Source organism: Oryzias melastigma, linkage group LG7 (assembly GCF_002922805.2).
Source record: "Oryzias melastigma strain HK-1 linkage group LG7, ASM292280v2, whole genome shotgun sequence".
In the NCBI taxonomy this organism is placed as follows: Eukaryota; Metazoa; Chordata; class Actinopteri; order Beloniformes; family Adrianichthyidae; genus Oryzias; species Oryzias melastigma.
Genome location: NC_050518.1, coordinates 9,969,633 through 9,994,864, shown reverse-complemented (window position 1 = coordinate 9,994,864; position 25,232 = coordinate 9,969,633). Strand labels below are relative to the sequence as shown.

Below are 25,232 nucleotides of genomic sequence, written 5' to 3'. Positions count from 1 at the left end.
TTCCTAATAATTGCTCCCACACTTGATTTCTTCACACCAAGCTGCTTACTTTTAGCAGATTCAGTCTTCCCAGCCCGGTGCAGGTCAACAATTTTGTTTCTGGTGTCCTTAAACAGCTCTTTGGTCTTGGTCACAGTGGAGTTTGGAGTGTGACTGTTTGAGGTTGTGGACAGGTGTCTTTTATTTAGATAACGAGTTCAAACAGGTGTTATTAATACAGGTAACGAGTAGAGGACAGAGGATCCTCTACAGAGGAAGTTACAAGTCTGTGAGAGACAGAAATCTTGTTTGGAGGTGACCAAATACTTATTTTCCACCATAATTTACAAATAAACTCTTTAAAAATTAGTTATTTTTCCCTCATAGTTGAGGTATACCTATGATGAAAATTACAGATATCTCATCTTTTTAAGTGAGAGAACATGCACACATGTGTCCGACTAAATACTTTTTCCCCCATTTAATGAATAAGATCCTCATGAGATCTCTCTGTAATTGATAGCATTTATTTGTACCACATCAACCATCAGTGAGTCGCAGTGCTAAATTTAAAGACCACAAACACGACTAATATCACCAAACGTTTTTTATTCAGCACATCACAGCAACAGAATGACTCTAGACACAAATGGAAATGTAAAACGGCTGGTTGGGTTCGTTAACCTTCGGTCTGAAAACTGATTTTACCAGATTCCTTTGAGTGACAGGGAAGTGCTGGAAAAGGAAATATGGAAAACAAGGAATGAAAAGGATGCTGGTCAGAATGTCACAGACAGCGTGGCCTTTAAGCTTACTTTAGATAAAAGTTGAAGCATGTTCCAGTGATACTATAGTGCACACACCTCCAGCAAAACTGGATTTTAGTAGTTTAAAACAAAACTTAAAGAACTGCAGTCACCTTTGCAAAAGTAAAACTGGGTTAGTACACTACAGGTTTACGGTCACTGGGTGGCAGCGTAGCAATGAGCGGTATCAAGATTATGGAAGGGTCATTTGCAGGGGAACCAGAATGGATGAAGTATCCTCAGTTTGCGAAGGTCTGGCGGACGGCGGCGGCGATGTTTTTGGCGCTGATCCCAAACATGTCCAAGAGCTCTTGGGGCTTTCCACTGCGGGGAATGTCTGTCACTGCCAGACGGGTCACAACAATCCCAGGCTCCTGACCCACTGCAGATAAGACGGCTTCACCCAGACCACCTTAAAAACAGAAAGAGAGGACAGTTTTGACATCAAACGCCATTTATTCTGATTTAACAATCAAAATATACAAAGATGAAAGGTAGAAAAGTAAACAAACTTGTTTGAACTACTTCCATCCTAGTTAACACCTGTGTTTGATCAACGTTTAAAGCTGTACTGATGAGGCTGAAGTACTTGTTTTATTAAGTTCAAAGGAGACTTGAGATGAAGCCAAGTGTGCAGGTGAAAGCTAGTAAAACAGGTGTGCAGGGAACACACCGGCAGTCTTCTGAGGAGCCAGTGAGCAAACAACCTTATTTTTAAATGTGATTCTTTTAATATTATAATTCATGAAAACTAAAGAGGAAAAGGTGCATTTATTTTACAGATTGTAAACACAATAAAAATGTAATAAAAAAAAGATTTTTACATTTCTGTGCCAATGTGATTAATTTGCCTCTTTTAAATATTTTAACAGAAACAGTAAAGCACATAGGCCTACCCTCCTTGTAGTGATCCTCCACAGTGATAATCTGTCCACCAGTGGCTCTGGCACTGGCCAGAATAGTAGCTGCATCCAGGGGTTTGATGGTAAAGGGGTCAATCACACGGATATTTTTTCCTAAAGAAGTACGATACGAGAAAGAAAAAAAAAAGAAGAATGAATTAAGGGAAATTTATTTTAGAAATAGGTGTAGGTTCACACCACTACCAGCAGGGGGCAGTGTAGACATACCTTCTTTTTTAAGCATTTCGGCAGCAGTCAGAGCTTCATGCAGAGTAACACCAGCTCCAACAACAGTCACCACATCGTTGTCAGATTGAAGTACCACCTATGAAATGAACACAACAGTTCATAACATATACTGGAACAGTTTATTGAACTGTAATTACCAACAAAATAATACATTCTAAAGAAAACAGCTGTTACCTTGGCTTCACCCACTTCAAACTTCTCATCTGGGGAGTAGATGATGGAAGTATCTGGTCTGCTGGTTCGAATAAAACAAATTCCCTGACAGACAGCAGAGAAAGACGCACGTTACTTCATGACTACTGTTGCGACATTTACTGGACACGCGGGAGGCTGGCGCCTAACCTTTGTGTTGGCTGCTAGTTCAACGGCCTTCTCTGTTGACACTCCATCACTGGGATAAAAGACTGTACACGTTGGTATGGCGCGGAAAAGGGCCAAGTCCTCCAGAGCCATCTGCGATGGACCGTCCTCACCTGGATAACAAAGACAAGCTGGGCTGTCAAATAGTCTACTGTTACCTCTAAAATTATTTATTAGGGAGCAAACAAACACAAATTGTGATTTAAACTCTTTATGACAAAGACTTTACTTTGAGATTTCTCTAAAATGTTGGAATAATAAAAAAGAGAAGACAATGCATCCATTTAGTGTGAAATATTACCAATGGAGACTCCGCAGTGAGAGCCCACCAGGTTGACATTGGTCTGAGAAATGGCCCCCATACGGATCTGATCATACGCTCTGGAGAGGAACGCTGCAAAGGTGCTGGCAAATGCGACAGTGCGATCACGCGTAGCACAGCCAATAGCAACTCCTACCTGCAATCAAGAACAGCTCTACAGGTTAATGTGTGAACAGCAGAAGTAAAGCAGTCGGCTCAGCCTACAGACTAAAAACTGTCACCAGTAAAAATGGAAACTCCAAAGCAGTTCAATAGATCTGTAGATTCTAGTGGTAGAGAGTGATGGGTGAGCCAAGCACACCCATGCTCACCATGTTCTGTTCAGCAATGAAACACTCGATGTAACGGTCAGGAAACTCCTTCTTAAAGAGCTCAGAGAAGGTCGAGTTTTTGGTGTCTCCATCGAGGGCCACCACTCTCTTGCTTCCATGACCCAGTTTGGCCAGGGCCACACCGTAAGCTCGCCTTGTTGCCACCTAGAAAGACAAAAGTGAAATTTCAATAAGACGGGACATAAAAGATATTTGTAGCACTACTACTGTGATATAACTGCACCTTGTCTCCTTTCTTGTAAGAAGGGACTGAAGGCATGACGATGGGGCTGAGGTCAGCAGGAGCTGCGTCGTTGTTGGGCATTTTAGGACAGAGAGTCTTGTTGGGAACCTGGATCTGGGACTGCAAGTCATTCAGGACGTCGTCCAACTTGTCTTTGGGGATGGGCTTTCCGTGCCAGTTTTCTTTGTCCTCAATGTCTAAAGACAAAGACCAGAATTGTATAAATCTGAGAGAATCCAAAGATGTAAAAATAATTGATAAAATAACGTTTTGACCCACTTTTTAATCCTTTGCCTTTTAGGGTCCTGGCAACAATACAGGTGGGTTTATCTTTGACCTGCTGAGCTTGCCAGAAAGCTTTGCACAGCTCTTCCACGTCATGTCCCTCCACGACGTATGTGTTCCACCTGCAACAATGAACCAGATCACCTATTAATCCAAAGTCTAAAGCTAAATGGACTGAGAAGATTTTATGTGCATAACAAACTTCCTCTACAGCCTTTTTTGCTTGACTGCAAAAAATCCTCAAAAATCCTATAATAAGTGATGAAAGCATCACCAGGTATCAATAGTGCAGTAGAGGAAGATGATGAGATGTTACCGACCCAAAGGCCTCGCAGCGCTTGCGGTAGGTCTCCATGTCATGCTGCAGGGGAGCAGGCTCGCTCTGTCCCAGCCGGTTGATATCCAGAATCGCCACCAGGTTGTCTAGCTTGTAGTAGGAAGCAAAGGCCATGGCCTCCCACACGGAGCCTTCTGAGCACTCCCCATCGCCCAGCATGCAGTACACACGGTAACTGTAGAACAGAAAACACAGCTAATGAGGGCTAAAATACATTAGATTTATCCTAGTTTGTTCAGATCTTACTCATCTTGAAACTCCATCTTTAACAGATTATTATAAACACAATACTGTTAAATTAGCTAATTTAGAGAAGTGTTTAGAGGTGGGTTAACAAGAGAGCTTTTCAGCACTGAATACCAAAGACCTCTCAATTAAAATGTTGCCAACATGTTTATGATGTGAAATGTGTTGCCAAAACGGAATCAAAAGACCCAGAACATAAAATGAACTAACCTGGATTTGTCGAAGTATTTGCCGGTGTAGGCCATTCCACACGCAGCACCGAGACCTTGCCCGAGAGATCCAGTCGCCACGTCAACAAACTCCAGTTTCTGTGTGGGGACGGCACGAGTTAAGACACAAGCATCACAAATTAAAGCAGACAACAGAAGGATTGAACTTACAGGGGTGGGGTGCCCCTCCAGGTCACTGTCGATCTTGCGGAGGTTAACCAGATCAGACTCTTTGACAAAGCCTGCTTCTGCCCAGGCAGCATACAGGATGGGCGCAGCGTGACCCTAACAGAAGAAAAAGAAGAGTCGGGGTTGTTGCATTGCACTTTTCATAAAATATATTTTTTAAATCTATAAATATTCCAAACCTTTGAGAGAACAAAGCGGTCATTGCACTGGTTACGAGGATCGTCGGCTTTGTAGCGCATGGCGTGGAAAAACAGCACAGACATCAGCTCTGCAGCACTGCAGCATGATGTTGGATGCCTGTGCAAAAAATAAGACATGAAGACAATAAGTGGCAGATGACAATAAAACATCAGTACATTAGTAAAGAGAAGCATGCAAACACATGCTATGATGCATTGAAAACCTTTAAATTCTTCAATAAAACCTCTTGCTGTTCATCAAAAGCTTTAATTTTGTAAAAATTCAAGGTGACCAAGACAGTCTAACAAAGTACTGCATCAGATAATAATGCTTCTGAATATGAATTCCTCTCTTTTGGGATTAGAAATATCACTTAGTTACAGTTTGTTAATGTGTCGCACAATCACTTCAAGTTTCAACACTGGAAGCAAAGAAGATCAGTCTTGTGAAAATGTTAGTTGCTGCATAGTGGTTGAAACACTTCAAGGAAAAAAAACAACCCAACATTACTTAACAGTTCCAAGCTTCCCTCTGAGGTTAAATTACACATTTCAACCATGCTGGGAGGACATACGGTTACTATGCACACATTTATCACAGTTTCTTGTTTTTCTAATTATTCTACTTTTAAGCAAAACCCTAGGTTACCACTACTTCTTCCTTGGAGGATATATTCCTGCAAAACAAAAATGAAGTTAATTCAGTCAATGAAAAAAGGGGAGGCACAGGTGTAAGACACTGTTCTGCATTCCTCTCAGAATCAGGAACAAAGGGTTGAGTGTTTGCTGTCAAAACCATGTCACAACCAGGTGTATGTCTGACTTCCCAGACTTTCACAATCCATTTACCCAATTTCCTTGTAAGAAAACATGAGGAAGTGATTAGAAAAAAAAGTCAATTAAAAACTGCTTCCTCTATTCTACAAAACCCATGTGGGTCAAATTGTAAAAAACACAAAAATGTTTCATTGATAGTAAATATAGAAAATCACAGGGTGTGTGTGTCTTTATTACAGTGAACTGATGAATGGAGTTGATAACTCTGTTGGACTTTCAGTTTTGAACGTGCCGACAGGAATTCTCTTTGAAAGCTCCGACCAAAGGGCATGAAATGCTCTTTCAGAAATATAGATTTCCGTTTGAGCTTACAGATAGATTTAAGTCCAAGTTTCTTAAGAGGACACAATGTTTGAGTTGGTTTGACGCTGATCGGAAAGCCGATAAAGGGAGATAAAGCAGCGACACAGGTGCTCGTTTTTCCCGGGTAAACTTGACACAGCTGAACCAGTTCATTCCTATTACGGGTGATTAAAATAAAACAAAACCACATCTCTAGAATCTTCTCCGTTATGCTGACCACGGGACTCGCCGCAAACATGTGACCTATTTGCTAGTAAATAGCATCGGCGACTCGGAATGTCAGTATCAGTGCTTCCTATATGCTAACGCTTTATAAACTTTATACACCACACATTAGCTTGATTGTGTTCAAATCTACGGCAAGTGAGAGCAGACAAACTCCATTCATTGAGAAGTTCATGCTAGCTTCTGTAAAGTTGCGCCGCGTGAATCTAATCCACCGCACGTGCAACCAGGCCCCGCTGTAAAACTCACTTGCCAATTATTACGTTTTTTAAAGTCGAATTTTCTTTAAAACACAATAATTTATTAAGCTACAAAATTATTTTAAAAACTTACCCCGAGTTGGAGGCGCATGTTGCCTTAATGGAGTTGATCCTTAGCTTGTTAGCGACGTCTTTCAGCCCCTGCAGGGTCTTTTCGTCGGGCTTGTGGTAGTTAGCCATGTTTATTTAGAAGGTGACTTGATAGCGAAGTTAATTAAAGTGAATTTACGAAGAGTTGTTTTAGCTGCAGTGCGTTTCCCGGGTGTCGTGGGATCAGTGCTGCTCCACGCCGATGCTAGCTGCCCCAGTGCGAGACTGATGAGAGGAGGGGACGAGTGGAAGGGGAGGGAGCAAAAAAGGGACAATCCTATTTCGTCAAATCGCGTTTGACACGAGAGGCTGTTTCTTAACTCCTTAACTGTCCATCTGGAAAGGCGTATCCAAAGTTTTATCGTTAAACTTGTAGTACAGGAATCTCATAAAAAAGGAAATCCGCTGATTAAAAATGAGGCCCGTGAAATATCCCATTTGCACCCAAATGCATCACTGTGCAGCGTGAAAATGTAATTGAAAAACTTCAAAACTGCTTCAAATTAGACATTTATGTTATCAAGGAGCTGTCATTGTAATACATTTAATTAGAACATGCAGGTTATGTTCTAAAAATGTTCCACAGCGTTTTTTTAATGTTACTGTCTCTTTAAGGACGCAGGTGGACGTCAGCCAATAAGGAAGTACAGTCAGATTTTGCCCTCTCATTCTTACTCAGGGAAAAATATGACAATGCAAGGATTATAAACCAACCCAATCTTTAATCTTGCTGCCACATGTTTCACGTGTAATATCCTTGGTAATTAAAAAAAACACAAGGCAAACTTCTTCTTTTTTTTTTATTGTAGCAACAGTTTGGAAAGAAAATGGTCAACTTTCAAAAAAAAAAAGAAAAACCTCTGTGCAATCACAATCATCTCCTTAAAGACCATCTTCTTTAGCCAAGCACTTCCCCATTCTGAGATCTTATGAAACACTATGGCTCAGGTGCTTCCTCTTCCTCAAGTTCCTGAAAGACAGAAATGTGATTGGACAAAAGGCCAAAATATGTAATCTGACCATATCAAAAAGAAGGAAAAATAAGATAACTTTTTACTCTGATTCTCATTTGATTTTCACTCCTCTCCTCAGGTGATACAGGCTCTTTGTCGAGTCTTTTCAGGTGTGGTAACAGTGTCAACACACTGAAGCGATAGTCTGATGTTGCCACCAGCGGGTTCTCAGAAAGAACCAATGCTTGCAAGCTTTTTGCAACAAGGCCGATGCTTTGCAGAGCTTTCCCCTCGGTGATTAAATTGCCTCTAAAAGATGAAAACAGAAAAAAAAAATAACATTGGTATTTTTATAGGCACCAAAATGCTTGGTTGAGTCTTTCATCTATATATACCTGACATTTAGATACCGAAGACACTTCATATTGGAACTGAGGCCATCTAGAGTTTCTAATTTATTGTCTCGAAGATGAAGGATGGTGAGGGACTCCAACTTGTCCAGACCTTCAAGATGTTTGATCATATTTTCAGCCTGAGGGGAAAATTTGTATTTTTAATTGGTTAAGCAATTGCACTTCAATGTTTTGAAATGTTGATATTTTAATTATATAAAAAAATAACAGCCTGTTCTTGTACCAAGTATAATCGTTGCAGATTTGGAAGGTTAAGGCCATCAGTAGTTTCCAAACGGTTTCCTCTCAACTCCAGGGAAAGCAGACTTCCAAAGCATCCAGTTTGAAAAGAATGCAGTTGCTGAATGTTATTGCCTGAAAGTAAGATAAAAAAAAGTATCTTTTAGTTTTTATGTTATAATTGGGGGAAAAATAAATTTAATGAGCAACCTTTAAGATTGAGACTCTCCAGAGCGGGCCCAACTAGGCCATTTACATCATTTAGCTGATTCGCTGCCATACTCAGCCTCTGCAGATAGATCAGCTCAGCAAACGGTTGCCCTTGGAAGCTCACCACATCATTTTTGTCAACCTGCAATTGTTAATCATTAAGAATGTACAGACGTCCCATTATAACGTATTATATTTGAAGGATAGAGGCTCCCCACTAAGCATTTTTACTTCTAAATATGTGAGGGAAAAAAACAATTCAGCAAAGAATCCTTGATGTTAATGCAAATTAGTGAATTTGACCAAAATTAATCCAAATGTTACCTTCAGCCACAGCAGGTGCTTGAGGGAGGCAAGAGGGGAAAGATCATTAAGGTAGTTGTTGGATAAATCCAGTAATCGTATGTGAATGTAGCCGCTGATTGTTGCTATGTCATTTAATTTCCTGAGGAATGATGCAGATAATCAAAATCTATTAGAAGCTATTACAGTCATTCCATTTGATGTATTTATGGTCTTCTTACTTGTGTTGAAGGTTGAGTTTAATAAAAGCATGTCCAAGTCTATCCCCTGTCCTGCACAAAAATGAAAGTCCTTCCTTAATAGTGTCTTTAGTCAAGGGTTGTGCTTGAACCTTAAAAAAAAGGAAAGTTTGAAAATGTTATTTAAAAAAAAACAAATAATTGAATAATATTTTCCATCCATCTCTGCAAATAAAATACAAATAATAATTTTTAAAAATTCCCTTATACCTTATCGTCCTCTTCGTTTGCATTAGTTGTTGTTCCCTCTTCACCTTCCAAGTCCGACAGTAGAATTTCTTCATCCATCGCGGTATCAAACTAGCTAACAGGCTAATATAGCAGCGAGTTTTACGCTAAAACGACTCGTAAATACAAGTAATTTCTCCCCTTTCTGATTAAAATAAACAAGGTATTCTAGGTAACATGGGTATGTTTGTCACAAACTACCATCAAACATACCACGTTTTAAAGGCGTTACCATGGAAACTCCACAGCAACAACTAAAGCTAGCTGTGTGTAGGGCTAAAATGCCAGAGAGAGAAAATTAACTAAACTAACCTTTTTTTTCAATGCAACTTCTTCTTCTTCTTTTTTTTTTTTTAAAGAAAAAATATTTAATACTTAACAACTTAGCTTAGCAATCCTCCCCTTTTTATTAATGATGTTTTGGTCCAACTTCTTAAGCACAAATGATCAGATATTTCTCTCACTGCAAGGAGATCTGAGTGTTTGCATAATTGAATTTCTTACCTACATTTCATTGTTTCTATTGTCAGGATGACACCCTCAAACTCAACCGTACAACTCTGTTATAAGCAGAAATTCTATTTATTGTTTAGGGAAAAACAATCGTCTTGAAAAAGTATTTCGAGTTCTTGTTTTCTTCCTGCCATATTCTAGTTAATGCAGACATGTGACTATTTTTACCTAAAATCCTAAACCCCGCAAGAAAAAAAAAAACTCACTATTACAGGCCTGAACTCTTAAAATAATTTAGAATAAATAAAATGTAGTCAAAATAAGTTGTGTTACACAAGGGACATGAGCTTACCAAAGAATTTGTTCCAATAACTTTAGAATTTTCATCACAGAAGTTAGATCGTCCCCTTTAGGGTGTCGAATTCTAAACACATTCAGAAATTAATACCTAATGATTTTAGGGATTTCATGCTTAAGGTCAAATAGTCCCTCGTTAGATGCAATGTTCAGAACCAATTTTTAGTGGGGTAATTTGTAGGAACCAGATAACTCAAAGTGCACTGAATTCAGAGAATGACTCAAAACATTTTTTCTTTAAAGTTGAATGGGTTTTATGCAGTTAATTAACTTCTGCTAAATAACAAAACTCTTTTCCAGCACAACAATTTTAGTGAGTGACCATGTTCCAGTCCAGGAGGTCCAAGTCTGTTAAGCTCAAGTGTTTCTGTACAAATCTCTAAAATATACACAGTTTATGTCATTTAATAAATGACAGTAAATTCTTAAAAACAAAAAAAGAATGGTGCATAGACATGATAGAAATTCTCATTTACTGACATATAGACCTGTATAGAGCGTTTATTTTCAGAAAGTACATAATTCTGAATCAAATGTTTAAACTGAAGCAAGAGGAAATTTTAATCACATAAAAAAACAGCAAAAAGGTGCAATTTGTGCAATATTTTGACATCTACTGCTACAGGATCAGTCCAAAGGATCTGATCTACGGAGTACTATATTCTTCAGACTAGTATTGTCAGACCAAAATAGATTTTCTCTGTCTATGTAATGGGAAAGAGTGAAGTGTTGCACAGGTGAGCTTGTCCTTTCTGGGTCAGGAATTGTACAGGAGAGGTCACTCGATCTCTGTATTATGCAGTAGAAGACTTCTTTTCACTCCTCCTTGTAGCATTCGTGCTCCAAGACTAATGCCCGTGATGCCTTCACTAAACAGACAAAATAAGGAAATAATTATGCAACACACCTTAATAAAAATCAAGTTATTTGTAAAATGATTTAGCGTCACTGACTTACAGAGGGTTAAACTTCCGCTTCCTAGAATCTGGAGGTTCCAGTCTCTGTAATGCCAAAACGACAAAGAGAAAACATAAATATGTATTAAAGGCATGCATTGCTGTATAATCCATGCTCATGAACTGACCAACCTCTCTGTTTACTGCATCCAATTGTTTTCTTCTCTGTTCCAAATTTTGCTGTAAACAAAGATACAGAGACAAGACTCAATGTTCAAACATGTGAATACATTCTTATAGATTTTGGTCAATTTGCATTTGTCATTTTGCACACAAGGCAAAAGACACATGTCTTTTTTGTTGACTGTCCAAAATCCTTCACATTTTTATTGACAATAAAATTAAATAAAGTTACCTTGTGTAGTTCGGAGAGCTGCTGATGCCTTATGAGCGCCTCTTTGCTTGGAAACTGCCTCCTACATAGCAGGCAGGCGAGTTTAACCCAGTCTGTCATTTTTCCCTCCTTATCTTCTTTATCTCCTTCCTCTTCGCTGTCAGTTTCTGCGCTGTAGGCTGGAACCAGGCCGTGCTGTTGAGGAGGCGACTGCTACACAAAGAGACAAAAATAAGACTTTTATGGTGAAGTGGAAAGCAAATATGTGAAATTTAATTGTAAAAATGAATAGGAAATATTCTACAGAATTACTCTTACTTCTGTGCTTTGTCGGAGTTGGTCCAGAAAGCTTTGAGGCCGTTCTGACAGTGCCCCCTGTAGGACAAAGAGGAAAAATGTGAATGTTTCTGATCTCCCTGAGCACTATCCAGTCTTAAGTCCTAATGCTCTGTGACAGATGTGTCCCCTTAAGCCAAGTGTGTGCACCTTTTTCTCCAGTACAGCATATCCTGCATCTGCGCTTGCAGACTCTCTTTGATCGTCCAAGCGCCCGTGGCCTGGAGTCCGCGTGTATCCAGGAGGGAGAGAAGTGGACCCAACAGCAGATGAAGAACCAGAGCGCATGTTCTCCTTTTGCCTATTAAGACTTTTGGCCCAGCGTTCCATATCTTTAGCAATCTAGAGATGCAGAAAACAAAGTTAAGTCATCTACGATGCATGTCAGTTTGTAAATTAAAGGGAAGATAGAGAATCAAAAAGCATACAGCAAAACAATTGAAGTAAAATTTCTTAGCTACTTTCATTTGAATTTGACTCGAGTATGTGCAGTACCTGTTGAGCAGTTTTGCTCTTCGGCTTCTCTTTTTTTTCCTTGCTTCCAGAGGCTGAAGACTGCGACTCTGAAGAAGCTGCATTCTCACTTGAGGAAGAATCTTCAGTGTTTGACTGGTTGGCAGCATGAATGTAGGTTTGTTTCTCCCCGTCCCAGTACATGTACTGCTGCGAGTGAGGGTTGTAGTAGTACTGTGAAGAGAGGAGAGACGTACTTATTTCTTTCTTACTTATTAGACGTAATTATTTCTATTAATACATAGAAATAATTGAATGGACACAGAAAATCAGGGACAGTTCAGTCCACCTGAGAATTTGGGTCATAGTAGAGTCCTGTGAATGGGTCATAATAGAAGCCAGAGCTGTCGTCGTAATGATATGTAGACACGTCTGGTACAGCTGGAAAGAAAAGCAACAATATGATTAGATAGAAATCCAAAGGATATTTTGAACCTTTTTTACTTTTTATTTTAATATCCCTTTAATAGTTCATTTTTTGTAATCATTACAAAACAGTTCAACTCTCCAAAGGAAGACCTGATGCCTGAAGTCTTACGGTATTGCTTGAGTTCATGTTCTGTGCCTGGAGTTGCAGGTTGACTGGGAGTGGCAGGCTGTGGTTTTCCCACGATTTCAATCTGAAAAGAAGCAGGGTTCTTACTAAAAGGCTGCAATTGCATAAACTATCAAAATAAAGAGAAAAAAAGTAAAGTACCTGTGTGATCAGCGGGGTGGCTGCTGTGGTGGCAATTGTCGGTTTGTAAGGAAGAGCCTGCTGTGCCGCTGCTGGACCAGTTTTTACTGCCTCAGAGATGACACCTGGAAGTGGACAGAGACACATTTAAATACTAAAACTTCTAAAAACCATAAAAATGTTTACATTTAACCAAGGACTAGTCCTCAGGTGTACGCACCGGTCAAGGGTGGGGCAGTACTTGACATGCTGGCAGCTCTTGCATCTGCCTGGGACTTAAAAGTAGTACCGTCTTGTCCGGTGTACTCTTTCGCATCATGACTGTACGTCATTGCTGCCCCCTGCTGGTAAACAGCTGCATCTACATTTCCACCCGGTCCTTGAATATTCTGAGAAATAATTCAATTCAAAAATATGTTACTGATCTAAAAGATAATGTGAGGACAAACTAGTAATGAAATGAGATAAAAATGCAAGTTGATATGAATTGATTTTCTATAGGAATCAGCACAAGTTACCTGTGAGACCGCCCACTGTGCAGCAGCTATGGCGGTGCTGGCCACTGTCGCAGCGCTCACTCTGCTACCATCCGCCACAAACACATCACTAGTGTCAACAACAGATGCAAAGACAGTTTAAGGGATTGGGGGTGACACAGTCCTTCACTTATATCTAAACTGCTCCTTAAAAAAAAAAAAAGTTTGACAAATCATGAAAAGAAATCAAGAGTTTAAAAGAAAAAAAAAATCCTGCACTTTCCACCAAACGTAACATTTTTTCTAAATCGAAAGATGAAGTAACTTTCAGTAAGTGAAGCATTTGAGGTTTGATGTCTTTACCGTTTGGAGCCTTTGGCAAACTCCACTACAATAGTCTTCCCCTCAATAGACAGAGGCGGTTGGAGCGCCTGCAGAATCTGAAGCAGCTGAGAGGCTTCCTATTGACACAACACAGATCTATGGGTTAGTTATAGATGCATTCAGGTACATATATAAAAAAAAGTTAAAAAGTTTATTATTTTTTGTCACACCATCCAAAAATGTATTATATAGAATTATTTTACATAGATCGACAACAATTTGAGATTTTTTTTCTATTTGTATTTTTAATGGCCCCAACATAACTAACTTAAATTTAAAACAAATCAACTTTAAAAAATGGATTTTATCTAGACATTCTGCTTTTGCTTTAGATATTTGTATTTAAATAAAGGAGTTCTACTTTGTTCTGAAATACTTTTGTTTACAAAAATGAGTCTGATAGTGTCTGCGTAAAGTAATACACAAGTGGTGCATATCGATTCTTACCACGATGGTGGAAAGCTGCAGAAAGGCAAAGCCCCTGTTGAGGTGTGTGTGTTTGTCCTTTATTAGGCGAATGTTGGAAGGAGTGAGAGTAGCAAAGGGGGCCAAAGCAGTCACAATGCTTTCCAGTGAGGTATGCGGTCCAAGATTTCTGAGTATAAGAGCTGTGGAAAAACAGATTTAGGAATTAACAAATATAAAGATAGAAATGAATCCATCCATTCTGTTCAGTGCATGATGTGCATTGCTGGTTTTAGGCTACATACTCCAACAACAGCTTTTTTAAAATAATATATTTATAAAAACATAAAACATATATCATGGTATGGCCACACATTGATGTGAATTTTAAACCAAAATTTTGGGATATAAGTTACGCTTTCAAGTTTCAAATACTTAACTGTTGGTTAAAACTAACAAAACAAGCTGGATGTCTCTGAACAGCAGTTTGGCAACTTTAATTTTGTACTTGTTTTTTCCTAAACGTATACAACAGCAGTAAGCAATAGTAGCTCAGTGGCCTTGAGACTGGAAGGTTGTGAGTTCAAATTCTGGCTGAGTAATATCAAAGACTAAAAATGAGACCCAGTGTCTCCCAGCTTGACACTCAGGTTGAATTGGGGGGTTCAACCAGCAAATGGTTCCAAGAGAATCTGGCTACAGAGGAAAAAACATGTTGCCCGAAAATTGAGAGGCCCCTCAATGGTTCCTGAGCGCGACTGTCTGCAGCTCACCACTCCCCCAGGGGATAGGTCAAATATGGGACTTTTAACTTTAACTTTAAAATACCTCCACAAAAAAGTATTCTGAACTCACTATGAATGCATGCAAAAGCACATCTAAGGTAGAACAAGGTGAGGCGGACATGATTAGGGAACGAAAACGGCCTTACTGTCATTGGCAACATCAGTTTGCTGTATCGGCTGCCCCGGGGTCACACCAACACCAGAGGGGTGATAAGGAACTGGCAGGGGCAATAAGCCTTGGCCCCCCTCCTTTTGAAGGCCAGCAGGCAGATCCCTCTGCATCTGTGGCAGCTTCAGCTCCGCCTCTGCAAAAAGACATTTCACTTTTAGCAATACAAACCAGTTTGGGTATTTATAGTCGAATCGTTCCTTCTTACCTGATTTAGGTACACTGCATTTGAAGCACTTCTCTCTCCTTTTGAAGTTCTGCACTCCGCACTGTAATGAGAGTTACTGTTAGGAGATTTTGACCTGGAATGAGTGCTTTAGATCCTTTTAGGTGATACAAACACGCACAACCTTGTTGCAGAGCCAGTCCTCGTTGGCACGCGGTTTGGGGTTGCTGTAGTGCATCGACACGTTGTGTCCCAGAATCGACAGCGCTCCCTGAAGAAACAAGAGGGAGAGGAAAAAAAAGAAAGAAGAAAGAATAACTATCAGTGATAAGTGGATCACAAAAGCCACAGGAGAGATGAGAGAGCAAAAAAGGAGAAAAGGACAGAGAGAGAGAGAACAGTTAAGATGGAAAGAAAGATAACACCAGAGAAATGAAACCTTCAGCTTTAGGAAAATTCGGACGGACTGAGATGGTGTGTGTGTGTCGTTTTAGTGTCCTTTTTTTGTTCATTTGCATCATCCCTCCCCCCTTAAGGGGAAACCATCAAAGTTTTCCACACATCCCAAGCAAATGTCAGCTCCTTCACCCCCTCAAAGAAACAATGTCTAAAAGGGCCAAAAGAAAATTTCATGAGAAAAAAGTAATGCATCGTGTTATTTCTGATCAAACGCAGAGGTTGTGACTCACTTTCCCAGAAGTGGTGCTGTAAACTTAGGGCACAGATTGAGACAAATCCTTTGGGGAGGTTGATCCTTCTCATAAAAGAGCAGGTAATACTGGAGATTGATGATCAAATGTGTGTCTACCATGAAGCCTGTTTGTTGCATATATGCAGAAAAAAAAAAGTCTTACCTACCTCAAGCACAAATATGTTTTGTGCTGTTCGTCCCATTACTCTATGCATCCCAATTGAATGAATCTATATGTGTATTTGTGTCTGTGTAGGGGAGAGTGACCTGATTGGTCTCCATCCAGCTGGTGGCCTCCTGTATGAGATTAAACTCGACGAAGGCGAATCCTCGGCTCTGACCTGGACACCACCCAGCGCCATGGCAACCGAACAACAACAACATAACAACAACGCAGTGTTGGGGTTAGTGCTTCATGTACAGAGGAGAGAGAGGCCCTGTATCAGCACTAGAAGAACTTCATTGCATCTCCTTTCCTTCTCCAGCTAGCCGGCGCGGGTGAGAGGATGCAATGTCAACGTGTCAACAGAGTCAAGGAAAGCGGAGGAGAGAAAGAACCCTACGTGACCTTCTGTTTGACCTCTGGAGTTGAATAATGAAGCACAAACATACGCACAGCAGCCACACACATCCAAAAAAATACATACAACTGTTGATTAGATTTTAGTTTGCGAGCTAACTGGAATTAACTTTTGTCACCATAAGAAAATAAAAACTGATGGCTGAACTTCACAAATAAAAACACACAATGTAACTCAAGGTTTTCAGCTCTCAACTATCTGTATGCTCCACACTTAACACTTAAATATCTAACCTATTTTAAATAAAAAAGTAATGGAGGAAAGAGAAACAGCCTAATGTTGAAAGGTTTAAAGACTCACTCCAATAAAAATTGTGTCTCAACATGTTTTTTTTTTGGTATTTTTCTTATGATGGAGGACATAAATAAAGAAAAAAGCTTAAAATGTCATTTTCATGAGTATTTCTTTATTCAAATCGTTGTGAATTAGAATCGGGGCTGGAAGCTACAATCGGCAGGCTAACTCCTCATGTTGTAATATTAGGTTGGGGGTGAGAGAGGGGCTGTAAGCTAGCAGAAGAGCATGTATACAGATGGATGATGGGAAGTGTGGGCAGTATACTAACAGTTCGGCCCACAACCCAGAAGCAAATTTCTTATGAACTTCTGCCGCTCTGCAGAAACTATGCATTAGAATTTTTATTTTTTTATCATCATTATTATTTTGGCTAAAAACAGAATAATTATAACCAAAAGACCACTGGAAACGATTGTACAATAGATCAAAAGATGATCGGAGTGGGTCTTTAAGCGTCCAAAAACACATCTGGGAGAAAACAAGGGATTTTACAAACTGATTGCAAAGGGAAGACTATTAAAAAATACCTAAACAAGGCTGACTCGAAGAGCAAACAGAGAGAAAATACATTTTGTTTTGATGGACACAAAGATGCTCATGTGGGCAAGCAATAGCTGCAGCACGTAAGCACTTCTGACGATGTTCATTCAAATTAAACACTTAAGGACGTTGCAACACAACCCCCGCACCAGATTGATGAAGAGTAACAAGAGTAAAGAAAATGTATAAAAGAAAGTGTGAATAAATTGTCAGGTGGAGTTATTTGCCAAGAATAAACTGTTAGTGGTTTAAAGTATTAAAAATCAATGGTAATAAGATAGGTAATAAACCACAAGTTATTTTAATGTTACAGTAAAGGCAAAAATTGCTAAAAAAGTTCAAATTTAATTTACACCTTCAGTTTTTAAGTTTTGATTTTGTAACTGTCACTCCACGTTTTGTGTTAAATACTTGTGGATGTTATAAGTTGAGTTACTCAAAAATCAATCATCATGAAAGACGGTCTCACAAGCAGGAAGGAAGGGGAAGTTAAAAAATCTCTTTTAAAAGACCAAACAGAGCCATTTGAAACGTCACTGGAATGGTTAAAGCTTCTAGTGGATGAGACCAATAAGAGAACCTAAAGAGTGAGTTAAGACTAAAGCCTAGCTTAAAACAGAGTGGACAAGGTCTCACCTGAAGATTTGTTCCTCATTAGGCGCACCTCCCTCGGCTGGACCCCCTGCTCCAAAAGTTGAGCTCGAATCTGTAGTTAGAGAGTTATAAAATGTATATCTTGTTTCAATTAAATTGCAACAAAGTTTTGTCTGAGCATACTTCACTGGCGGTGGCACTGGGTGGCAGCATTCGAAGCATGATGATGTTGCTTGGCCTCTGGTTCTGGTCCAAATCTACACGGTAATCCTGATCCCTCTGATCCAGTTCTTCAATGGACATGTCTGGACCAGAGTTCCCATGCTCTTCTATCCTCACAGGAAACATCTGCATAAATCAAGAAGAAATTAACAATTATTAAAGATATTTTTTTCTGATTTTGAGAAATGATAGATCACTCACTCTTCTCTTTGCTCCCCCACATGGGAACCTGTCTTCTTCTCTCTGTCTACCCATGCCAAACTCCATTGACTCCGAGTGGGGAGCAGCATGCCAGCCACCCTCCCGAGCTCCTAAATGTGAGCCACTGCTGTGAGGAAAACCTCTTCCACATCTTCCCCGACCTCTTTCCTGCAGACCCATTTGGAAGTGCTCAAATTCCTGCCTCGATCCGTCAATCTCTCTTTGTAGCTGAGGAAGATCAGAGTGTGGCTGGGGGCAAGGGGGCCACAAGAGGCCTTTCCCCTCACGGCTCGCTTCCCCTCTGCCACCCCGTCTCAGGTGAAAGCCGGGTCGACTTTGGGGGAAACCTGGGGAGACGTCATGGATGCTTAGTGGCTGCTCGTCACTGATGTATAAACTCTCTCCATCAATTCCAATATCATGTCCTGCTTCCTCATCCTCTTGTCCACAATCACGGTAGTCCATGTCCTGGAAGTTGTGGTCATTGTGAAAGTTGCCATAGCGACCTATGCGATCACCTCTTCCACCCCTGCAGATCAAACAATGCAGAATAAAAGCCCTGCTAAAGCAAACAGAGGGAAAGGCAAACATTTAGGTTTACTCACCTCCGCTCATATTCCATGCCGACCAAGATTCACTGCTCCAACTATTTGAGCCTTTTTTCTGCAGATTGGGATTGAAAAGTTATTAGAAAATATTTACAAAATGATCCAATTAATGATGACATAAAACATTTTTAACCACAGATTAAATGTGACGTTTATGTGCAAGACGATCAGTGGGAGTTTCAACTATCCACAGACTTCTTCAACTTAAAAAAAAAAGAGATTTAGACGAAACAATAGACTCTCCAACGACCCAAAAGAATAAAAGAGTAGTAACGATTAAAAACTAATAAACCTAACTTAACTAAAGCACGTGCACATCAAACATCAACATCCAACAATGACGTGTAGCGGTCATCTCAGTTAGCATCCAAGCTAACTTTAGCAGAGTGGTTAGCTAGCCATACCGCTGCTTTCATACGGCTGACAGCCGGTAAACAAATAAGCCCGGAAATTGTTTCTATAAGAAAAAGAAAAAAAACACGTACCAGCACCTCATAAGCAAACTAACTATACGTCTTTACATGACAGGCTGGACTTCAATTAAGAGGGGCGTTTTATTTGCAGATAACCTAAGTGTAAAATGGCCACACCAAAACATGTCAGAAGGGGCGGGACCAAACTCCAGCATTAATGCCTGATTGGTCCCTGGAAACAGGAAATGTGATTCTATACGATGATTGGTCGAAACAAAGAGGTCAACTTCCAAGTCTTTTATTTTATTTTATTTTACTGACGAAATTCAAAATTACACAAAATGTTTCAGTTAGAACATTGAAACCCATAACATAAGGCTTGTTTCTTACAAATAAAAACTTTGAACAAAGTTTAAGCACCAGAAAAAAATATGCATAGCATTCTTAGTATGTATTTTTGTAGGTATTCACAAAAATGCACAATTTTGAAATCCCCCCAAAACAATTTTCTCATTTTGAAATTATGAATAGAAAATTTTAACAAAAATAGCAAAAGCGTCAAAAATAAAATGAATAATTCTTTATTTTTTGTGTGCATCCAAATTAAATGTTCATGTATGTAAATGTTCAGATACTGTTTTTTTGAAAGCCACTTAAATAAATCACTACAGAATCAGGTGCTTTTCAAGTTTAAAAAAAAGTGGTAAAAAATGTATATGTGGGGCATACATTACCTTGTATGACAAACCTTGCATGTAAAAATTCCTTATGTGGATTGTCAAATGTACCTTATTCTTCATTCTTTTATTCTTGAGGGTAGGGATAGCAATAAAATACATGATCTAATATTAGATGTGTCTTTTTTGAAAAAGTTTGGGACAGCACTTTCCTTCTAACGGGAAGGGGGAATTCATTAACATTGTGCTACAGCATTTTTTTTTATCTATAAAACAAACAGTCTTAAACAGTATTACTTTATTTGCAAACACTAACCAAGTTTTCTATATTTTTAGTCATAGTTTATTTAATTATTAATGCAAAACATGGTATTACAAACAATTTAAATGATTATTTTAACAATTTTTTTGTTGAAAACCTATTTGAAATGTCTATTTTTGTGTTCAACAGTTTTAAAATGTTGAAGCTGGAAATATTTCTAGATATCAATATATTCAGTTTTTATTAGGCCAAAATATTTCATCCCACAAAAAGACAAAATAACAGCTTTTTTCAATGAGGGTTGTAGGAAAGAACATAATTTAATGCAGCTTGTATGTGGAATCATTTTTGAGTATTGAACCAACAAAAAACACGACACCACATTAATACAATTGAAACCCCAAATGCCAGTTTTATTGAGGAAAAATGTGTATAGATCTCTTTATGTCAGCCCCCTCCCTCCACAGAACAAAGCCTCTTTTTAAAAAGTATGTTTCCCACCTCGAACTCTTGATTAAACGAGACAATACAATGATTAGAGTTTATTTTTTTACCTGACAAGCTTGTAACAGCAGGATAAGCTAAAATATTTAAATATGTTAGTAAAGAAATAAAGTAAAATAGAAAATCAAGACATCATGAATCCTTAGAGCTTATACAAAACTGAAGTCTTCTTATTTTTTAAGGCATTTGTACTTTAAACCTGCTCCTTTAATCCCAATTTGTGGGTCCAAGAAACATTAACACCCAGTTTATTGACACTTAAAAACATAGACCATCATTCTGGATTTAAAAACAAAGATTTATAATTTATAGGGGGGCTGCAGAGAGGGCGGAATAAGAAGCCAACCTAAAATACACTTTGCTAACATAGAATTACAAGGTTCTGTAGGACATACAGTACATAATGGACACAAATGGTATCCACCTACATGAAAAAATATCTGATTACATCATATGCATTGTGTCCTAAAGATTAACATAAATCAATGTAATATATGCACACAAATAAGGTCCTAAAACATATAATTAATCTGATTGTGCCTCTGGCTTTAGTACATCTTCCAGTAAAATGAAGGTTTCTACATCACACTTAAGTAACTGCAAATTTCATTACCCCCCAGAGCCAGGAAATGTGGCATTTGGGGGGTAACTTTGGCATGGAGACAAAAGGTTACGTCCTTTTCATGAATACAGTACATGACACATTTGATAATACAAACAATCACAGATATACACACATTCAGTGCTGCATACACACTCTAAAGTACAGGTCAGTTAGTCAGTATGGGAAAGAATAATGTAGTAGTTACCCATGCCCCTGCATAGTGCCTGAGTCAAAAACAAAAAGGGCCTCAAGAAGTCAAAACAGGAAAAGAGCTTTTAGAAAGACATAAAAAAATGATACAAAATAACTTATCCGGTGATAGTTTCTTAATTTTCTACTAACTTTTCTTGACGACTGCTTTCAAGGCACTACATGTAGGCATTTCTGTGTAAGAATCCACTTAAACATGGCCTTGACTCAAACCTGTGCTAACATTGTGACCTTTTTTTGTTTGTTTGCTTTCTTCATCATGCTTTTATCATCTTTGGGTTGATTAAAAAAATCATTCTTTACTCCCTGTTAGAAAAAAAGAACCTCACCTCAGCAAACACCCTTCTAAAAATCATATTTATTTTTGATAATTGCCACATAAACGGCATAGAGCCTTAATCCTCAAACCCAATAAGCAGAATTTAAAATCTAGTGGACTCATTTCCAATTTGATTTGATTCAAAGACTATACACATGCTCCCACCTCAAAAATCAATAGAAGCAGCCTGCTTCATCTGTGCTTAACAACAGCCCCCTCTCCTCCAGAGCCTATAACAGGATGCAGACGGGCTTCTTTCTGTTTCTCTTGGCCTGCAGTGCTGCTCTTGTTGCCATCTCGAAAACTTCCCTCACCCCGTCTTTGGTTTTGGCGGAACACTCCTGGTAGCCGAAGGCACTGATGCGGTTTGCCATCTCTCTCCCGTCTTCAAATTTAACTGGCTCCTGCAGAGTTAAAATTGAAGTTTGACCACTTTTGCTCACAAAAGCACAGACCATTCAGAAATAACATCAATAAACCTGTTTCATTTTGGCAAGCTCTCGTCTGGTGTTCTCATCGTTGCGCAGATCTTTTTTGTTTCCCACCAGGATGATGGGGACATTTGGACAAAAATGTTTCACTTCGGGAGTCCACTTTTCTGGAATATTCTCTGCAGAGAGTAGATGAGTAGAAGCCTCGGTAAACAACAGATTTCAAACTGGAATTAAAATTGAAGCGTCTTAAGCGTTGCTGTGAGAGTACCTAAACTGTCAGGACTGTCCACAGAGAAACACATGAGGATGACATCAGTGTCGGGGTAGGACAGAGGCCTCAGTCGGTCATAGTCTTCTTGACCTGCTGTATCCCAAAGCGCCAGTTCTACCTGAGAAAAGAAAAAGACAGTCTTTTAAGTATGATTTAGTTATGACTCATGACTTAGTTGATTTTAAAATTTTACTCCTAGTTTTTAGAGCCTTGCATGGACAAACCCCTAAATACATTGTTGACCATTTAACTCCCTCCTCTTCAGTCCAGTCTGAGGTATTAAAATCAAAATCTATTAAAAATTACGAAACTGACTATAAAACCAGAGGAGACGTTGCCTTTCAAGCTGTTGCTCTTCATCTTTGGAACGACCTCTCGTTGTTGGTACAACAGATAAACTCCATTGAGTGTTTTAAAAGTCAGGTCAAGACATTTTTATTCAAAAGCTTTAAGGTAATTTATTTTTGTCTTTTATTGTGTTTTACCTTGCTTTTACTGTCTTTTATGTTATTTTATCTGCAATATGTGTATGACTGACTGTATTTTTATTCTGTCTTCTTTGAGATTTTTATCCGGGAAAAGTTCTATAGAAATAAATATTTACTTCCTTACTCACTTATTACCTCACCACTGTAAATGAGCACACAGCATCAGAAAAAAACATTTGATTTTTATTTTAAAAAATAACTTGTGTGTATTATGCACAAACATAAAACTAAACTGTTTTCTTTTTTAATGAAGCTTTGCAAGACCCATCCAGGTTTTTTTTTCTTAATTATTTAGTTATATTCAGCTCTTTTGTCCCTCCATAGTGGCTTCTTATTTTTGAAAAGAAAAAAAGCTAGTGATTTGAATAATTTGGTTAATTTGTTTTAGGTAATTAAGTTCTGGCATTACATGTCAGATAATTAGACAAAGGGATGGTAAAAGGTTGAAAGTATCGTTAGAGTACTTGATTAGAATAGATTAAAAGAACATGTTCTGATTTTCTGCTCAGAAGCAAAGTTATGAAAGTTTAGAATAGATTTAAAAAATATTTTAAACCAACAGTTTTGTGTTTATGTTAGACAGTACAAGAGAATAATGATCTCATAATGACAGAAAATGTCATGTTTGACTTGACTTTCTTGCAATTTTAATTCAAATAAATCTGCTGCAACAGCAAGATCTTACTTGAAACGGGATGTTTTATTTTGAAATAAACGTGTGCTGTAGTCATAAGTAAAGGAATTGTTATATGAAGAAAAATCTAACTTATAAATTGTTTTATTTGTTTATATATATATATATATATATTTAAAATGAAAAGAGTTAGAGGTTGCAGACTAAACAAAAACACAATGGATTTGATTGTGTAATTGTCTAATTAGTGAGGAAACTGAGATTTTCTTGTGCTTCCAGTTGTCACACCGCAGTTCTCACCTGCCTTCCATCCACCTCGATGTCTGCGACATAGTTCTCAAACACAGTGGGCACGTACACTTCTGGAAACTGATCTTTACTGAAAACAATAAGCAGACAAGTCTTCCCGCAAGCACCATCCCCAACGATCACCAACTTCTTCCTGATCGCAGACATCCCTGAAAAAAGGACAACATAACCTCAATTCTGCACTTTCAGATATGATGCTGAACTCATAGCGACAGTCTTTTCTGTGTTACCACGTCATTAAGCTAAAGTAAGGTCAAACATGGGGGCTTTATGCCGGCTTTCACAGCCTCATTTCCCCGTGTTTTGTTCCCACTCCTTGTGGGAGGCTGTACACTGCAGCTCGGGCCTGTCAAACCGGGAGGGGGGGTGTTGGCTAGCACAAAAGCTAACAGTTTCCATGTTTAACAACAGTGCCAAACAAACTATTTCTTTGTAAAATCACGGGCGCGGCATTTATCACACAAATGTCTAACGTTTTTGGATAAACAAAGACCGACCGCTGGGTTTATAAATTATTGGTTTGAATTAAATTACCCGTTTCTCTGTCCGCCTTTCTCGCTTCCTGACCGACTGGAGAGACTCCGCCCACCACGTTCACGCATGTGCAATCTCTTCGTTTGTCAACATGCGGCGGCGTCTTACGTACGTACGTAGACAGCACGTGCCCACCATTTAAAAATGCACCTCATGAAACTTATAGGCTTGCTTGAGTGTATCTTTATCGGTCTAGAGTTTCCAAAACACTTCTAAGCTCAAATTTCTTTTCTTTTTCTTGTATTCAACTATCTGTAATTTAAACTGGGAGCATGCTACTGTTCATATACTGTATTTTTAATAAACTAAAAGAAGTTTTGTTCAAAAATTAATATGTTCTGACTAAGAAGATTTAAAATAAATAAAGAAGGGTCTTAAGATTTTTGCCAACCAATTGAGGAGACAATTTTTCATTTATTTTATCACCGTCAAAATTCTGGTCTGATTTGGAGGAATTTATGACCAAAATTGAGGGAAAAATTCAAAACAATTAATTTTAAAGTCATGTCATATTTTTCCTTTGTCCAAAAATATATTTTTTGTTTAATTGAGTGTAGATTAATTCAATCTGAATTTAAAATAACATTGTAAAACAACAGAACACATGGAAAATAATATGAAGGCTAGAAGAACATTCAACCTTTAAAATGAGCTGCATTTTTTTTCTCATTTATGTTCAATAAATGTTGATTGTTGATGCTCAGTTTGAACAATATTTGTGGCGTTTTCTTCACAAATATTGTCTCGTGTCTAGTTCTCAACAAACTGTTATAAAGAGCTGATCACTATTGTTTTACTTTAATAGACTTAGGGACTAAAAGTGGTTTGTCAAGATTAGTGTCTAATGTTTGATCAGAAGACAGTTTTCTTCCTTAAGTCCAGCTAAAATCATGTAAATATTGTTTAATGTGTCTGAATTAGTAGAAGAAAA

The 25,232-nt window shown here is 38.6% G+C and overlaps 4 protein-coding genes across 8 annotated transcripts; all 4 read right to left on the bottom strand.

Annotated features, from left to right (window-relative positions):
- Positions 1-568: 568 nt before the first annotated feature.
- On the bottom strand, positions 569-6,604 carry tktb (transketolase b). The gene is made up of 14 exons (XM_024293278.1): positions 6,317-6,604; positions 4,619-4,736; positions 4,422-4,535; positions 4,252-4,349; positions 3,779-3,970; positions 3,453-3,580; positions 3,174-3,370; positions 2,930-3,094; positions 2,598-2,754; positions 2,279-2,409; positions 2,111-2,194; positions 1,916-2,012; positions 1,682-1,801; positions 569-1,197 (listed from the first exon to the last, which is right to left on the bottom strand). Exons 1-14 carry the CDS (start codon positions 6,421-6,423, stop codon positions 1,025-1,027), a joined length of 1,881 nt encoding a protein of 626 aa, XP_024149046.1. The 5' UTR covers positions 6,424-6,604; the 3' UTR covers positions 569-1,024.
- A 510-nt stretch (positions 6,605-7,114) lies between these two features.
- Positions 7,115-9,171, bottom strand: lrrc23 (leucine rich repeat containing 23). 3 transcript variants are annotated; one of them, XM_024292889.2, is made up of 8 exons: positions 8,881-9,171; positions 8,653-8,762; positions 8,453-8,573; positions 8,129-8,270; positions 7,923-8,053; positions 7,682-7,818; positions 7,384-7,595; positions 7,115-7,303 (listed from the first exon to the last, which is right to left on the bottom strand). In XM_024292889.2, exons 1-8 carry the CDS (start codon positions 8,956-8,958, stop codon positions 7,296-7,298), a joined length of 939 nt encoding a protein of 312 aa, XP_024148657.1. In that variant the 5' UTR covers positions 8,959-9,171; the 3' UTR covers positions 7,115-7,295. The 3 variants fall into 3 exon arrangements, with proteins under 3 accessions (XP_024148657.1, XP_024148658.1, XP_024148656.1); XM_024292890.2 differs by having other exon boundaries at positions 7,391-7,595; positions 8,653-8,703; positions 8,881-9,169; XM_024292888.2 differs by having other exon boundaries at positions 7,391-7,595; positions 8,881-9,167.
- Positions 9,172-9,937: 766 nt separating this feature from the next.
- Positions 9,938-19,255, bottom strand: rbm10 (RNA binding motif protein 10). 3 transcript variants are annotated; one of them, XM_024292885.2, is made up of 23 exons: positions 19,128-19,255; positions 18,640-18,697; positions 18,035-18,566; positions 17,795-17,959; positions 17,654-17,723; positions 15,867-15,940; positions 15,093-15,179; positions 14,951-15,011; positions 14,720-14,878; positions 13,831-13,991; positions 13,363-13,460; positions 13,042-13,129; positions 12,744-12,912; positions 12,545-12,648; positions 12,386-12,467; positions 12,137-12,228; positions 11,830-12,021; positions 11,485-11,676; positions 11,317-11,373; positions 11,020-11,211; positions 10,797-10,844; positions 10,666-10,709; positions 9,938-10,577 (listed from the first exon to the last, which is right to left on the bottom strand). In XM_024292885.2, the coding sequence occupies exons 2-23, from the start codon at positions 18,654-18,656 to the stop codon at positions 10,487-10,489; spliced, it is 2,775 nt and encodes a 924-aa protein (XP_024148653.1). In that variant the 5' UTR covers positions 18,657-18,697; positions 19,128-19,255; the 3' UTR covers positions 9,938-10,486. The 3 variants fall into 3 exon arrangements, with proteins under 3 accessions (XP_024148653.1, XP_024148655.1, XP_024148654.1); XM_024292887.2 differs by having other exon boundaries at positions 11,020-11,208; XM_024292886.2 differs by having other exon boundaries at positions 18,035-18,563.
- A 1,126-nt stretch (positions 19,256-20,381) lies between these two features.
- On the bottom strand, positions 20,382-24,447 carry LOC112159207 (transforming protein RhoA). Its single transcript, XM_024293125.2, has 5 exons — positions 24,302-24,447; positions 23,759-23,916; positions 22,334-22,454; positions 22,111-22,241; positions 20,382-22,035 (listed from the first exon to the last, which is right to left on the bottom strand). The coding sequence occupies exons 2-5, from the start codon at positions 23,912-23,914 to the stop codon at positions 21,862-21,864; spliced, it is 582 nt and encodes a 193-aa protein (XP_024148893.1). The 5' UTR covers positions 23,915-23,916; positions 24,302-24,447; the 3' UTR covers positions 20,382-21,861.
- Positions 24,448-25,232: the final 785 nt, after the last annotated feature.

Excerpts from the sequence above, each read along its gene's own strand:
- tktb (XM_024293278.1), bottom strand. The coding sequence starts at position 6,423 with ATGGCTAACTACCACAAGCCCGACGAAAAGACCCTGCAGGGGCTGAAA. Across the intron at positions 4,737-6,316 it reads ACATGCGCCTCCAACTCGGG|GCATCCAACATCATGCTGCA; the intron begins GTAAGTTTTTAA and ends TTTTTTGCACAG. Across the intron at positions 3,971-4,251 it reads AAATACTTCGACAAATCCAG|TTACCGTGTGTACTGCATGC; the intron begins GTTAGTTCATTT and ends TCTGTTCTACAG.
- lrrc23 (XM_024292888.2), bottom strand. The coding sequence starts at position 8,958 with ATGGATGAAGAAATTCTACTGTCGGACTTGGAAGGTGAAGAGGGAACA. Across the intron at positions 8,574-8,652 it reads AAACTCAACCTTCAACACAA|GAAATTAAATGACATAGCAA; the intron begins GTAAGAAGACCA and ends ATCATTCCTCAG. Across the intron at positions 8,054-8,128 it reads GGAGAGTCTCAATCTTAAAG|GCAATAACATTCAGCAACTG; the intron begins GTTGCTCATTAA and ends TCTTACTTTCAG.
- rbm10 (XM_024292885.2), bottom strand. Across the intron at positions 12,229-12,385 it reads ACATGAACTCAAGCAATACC|CTGTACCAGACGTGTCTACA; the intron begins GTAAGACTTCAG and ends TTTTCTTTCCAG. Across the intron at positions 10,578-10,665 it reads AAGCGGAAGTTTAACCCTCT|TGAAGGCATCACGGGCATTA; the intron begins GTAAGTCAGTGA and ends TTGTCTGTTTAG.
- LOC112159207 (XM_024293125.2), bottom strand. The coding sequence starts at position 23,914 with ATGTCTGCGATCAGGAAGAAGTTGGTGATCGTTGGGGATGGTGCTTGC. Across the intron at positions 22,242-22,333 it reads GGACAGTCCTGACAGTTTAG|AGAATATTCCAGAAAAGTGG; the intron begins GTACTCTCACAG and ends TACTCTCTGCAG. Across the intron at positions 22,036-22,110 it reads AGCTTGCCAAAATGAAACAG|GAGCCAGTTAAATTTGAAGA; the intron begins GTTTATTGATGT and ends TTAACTCTGCAG.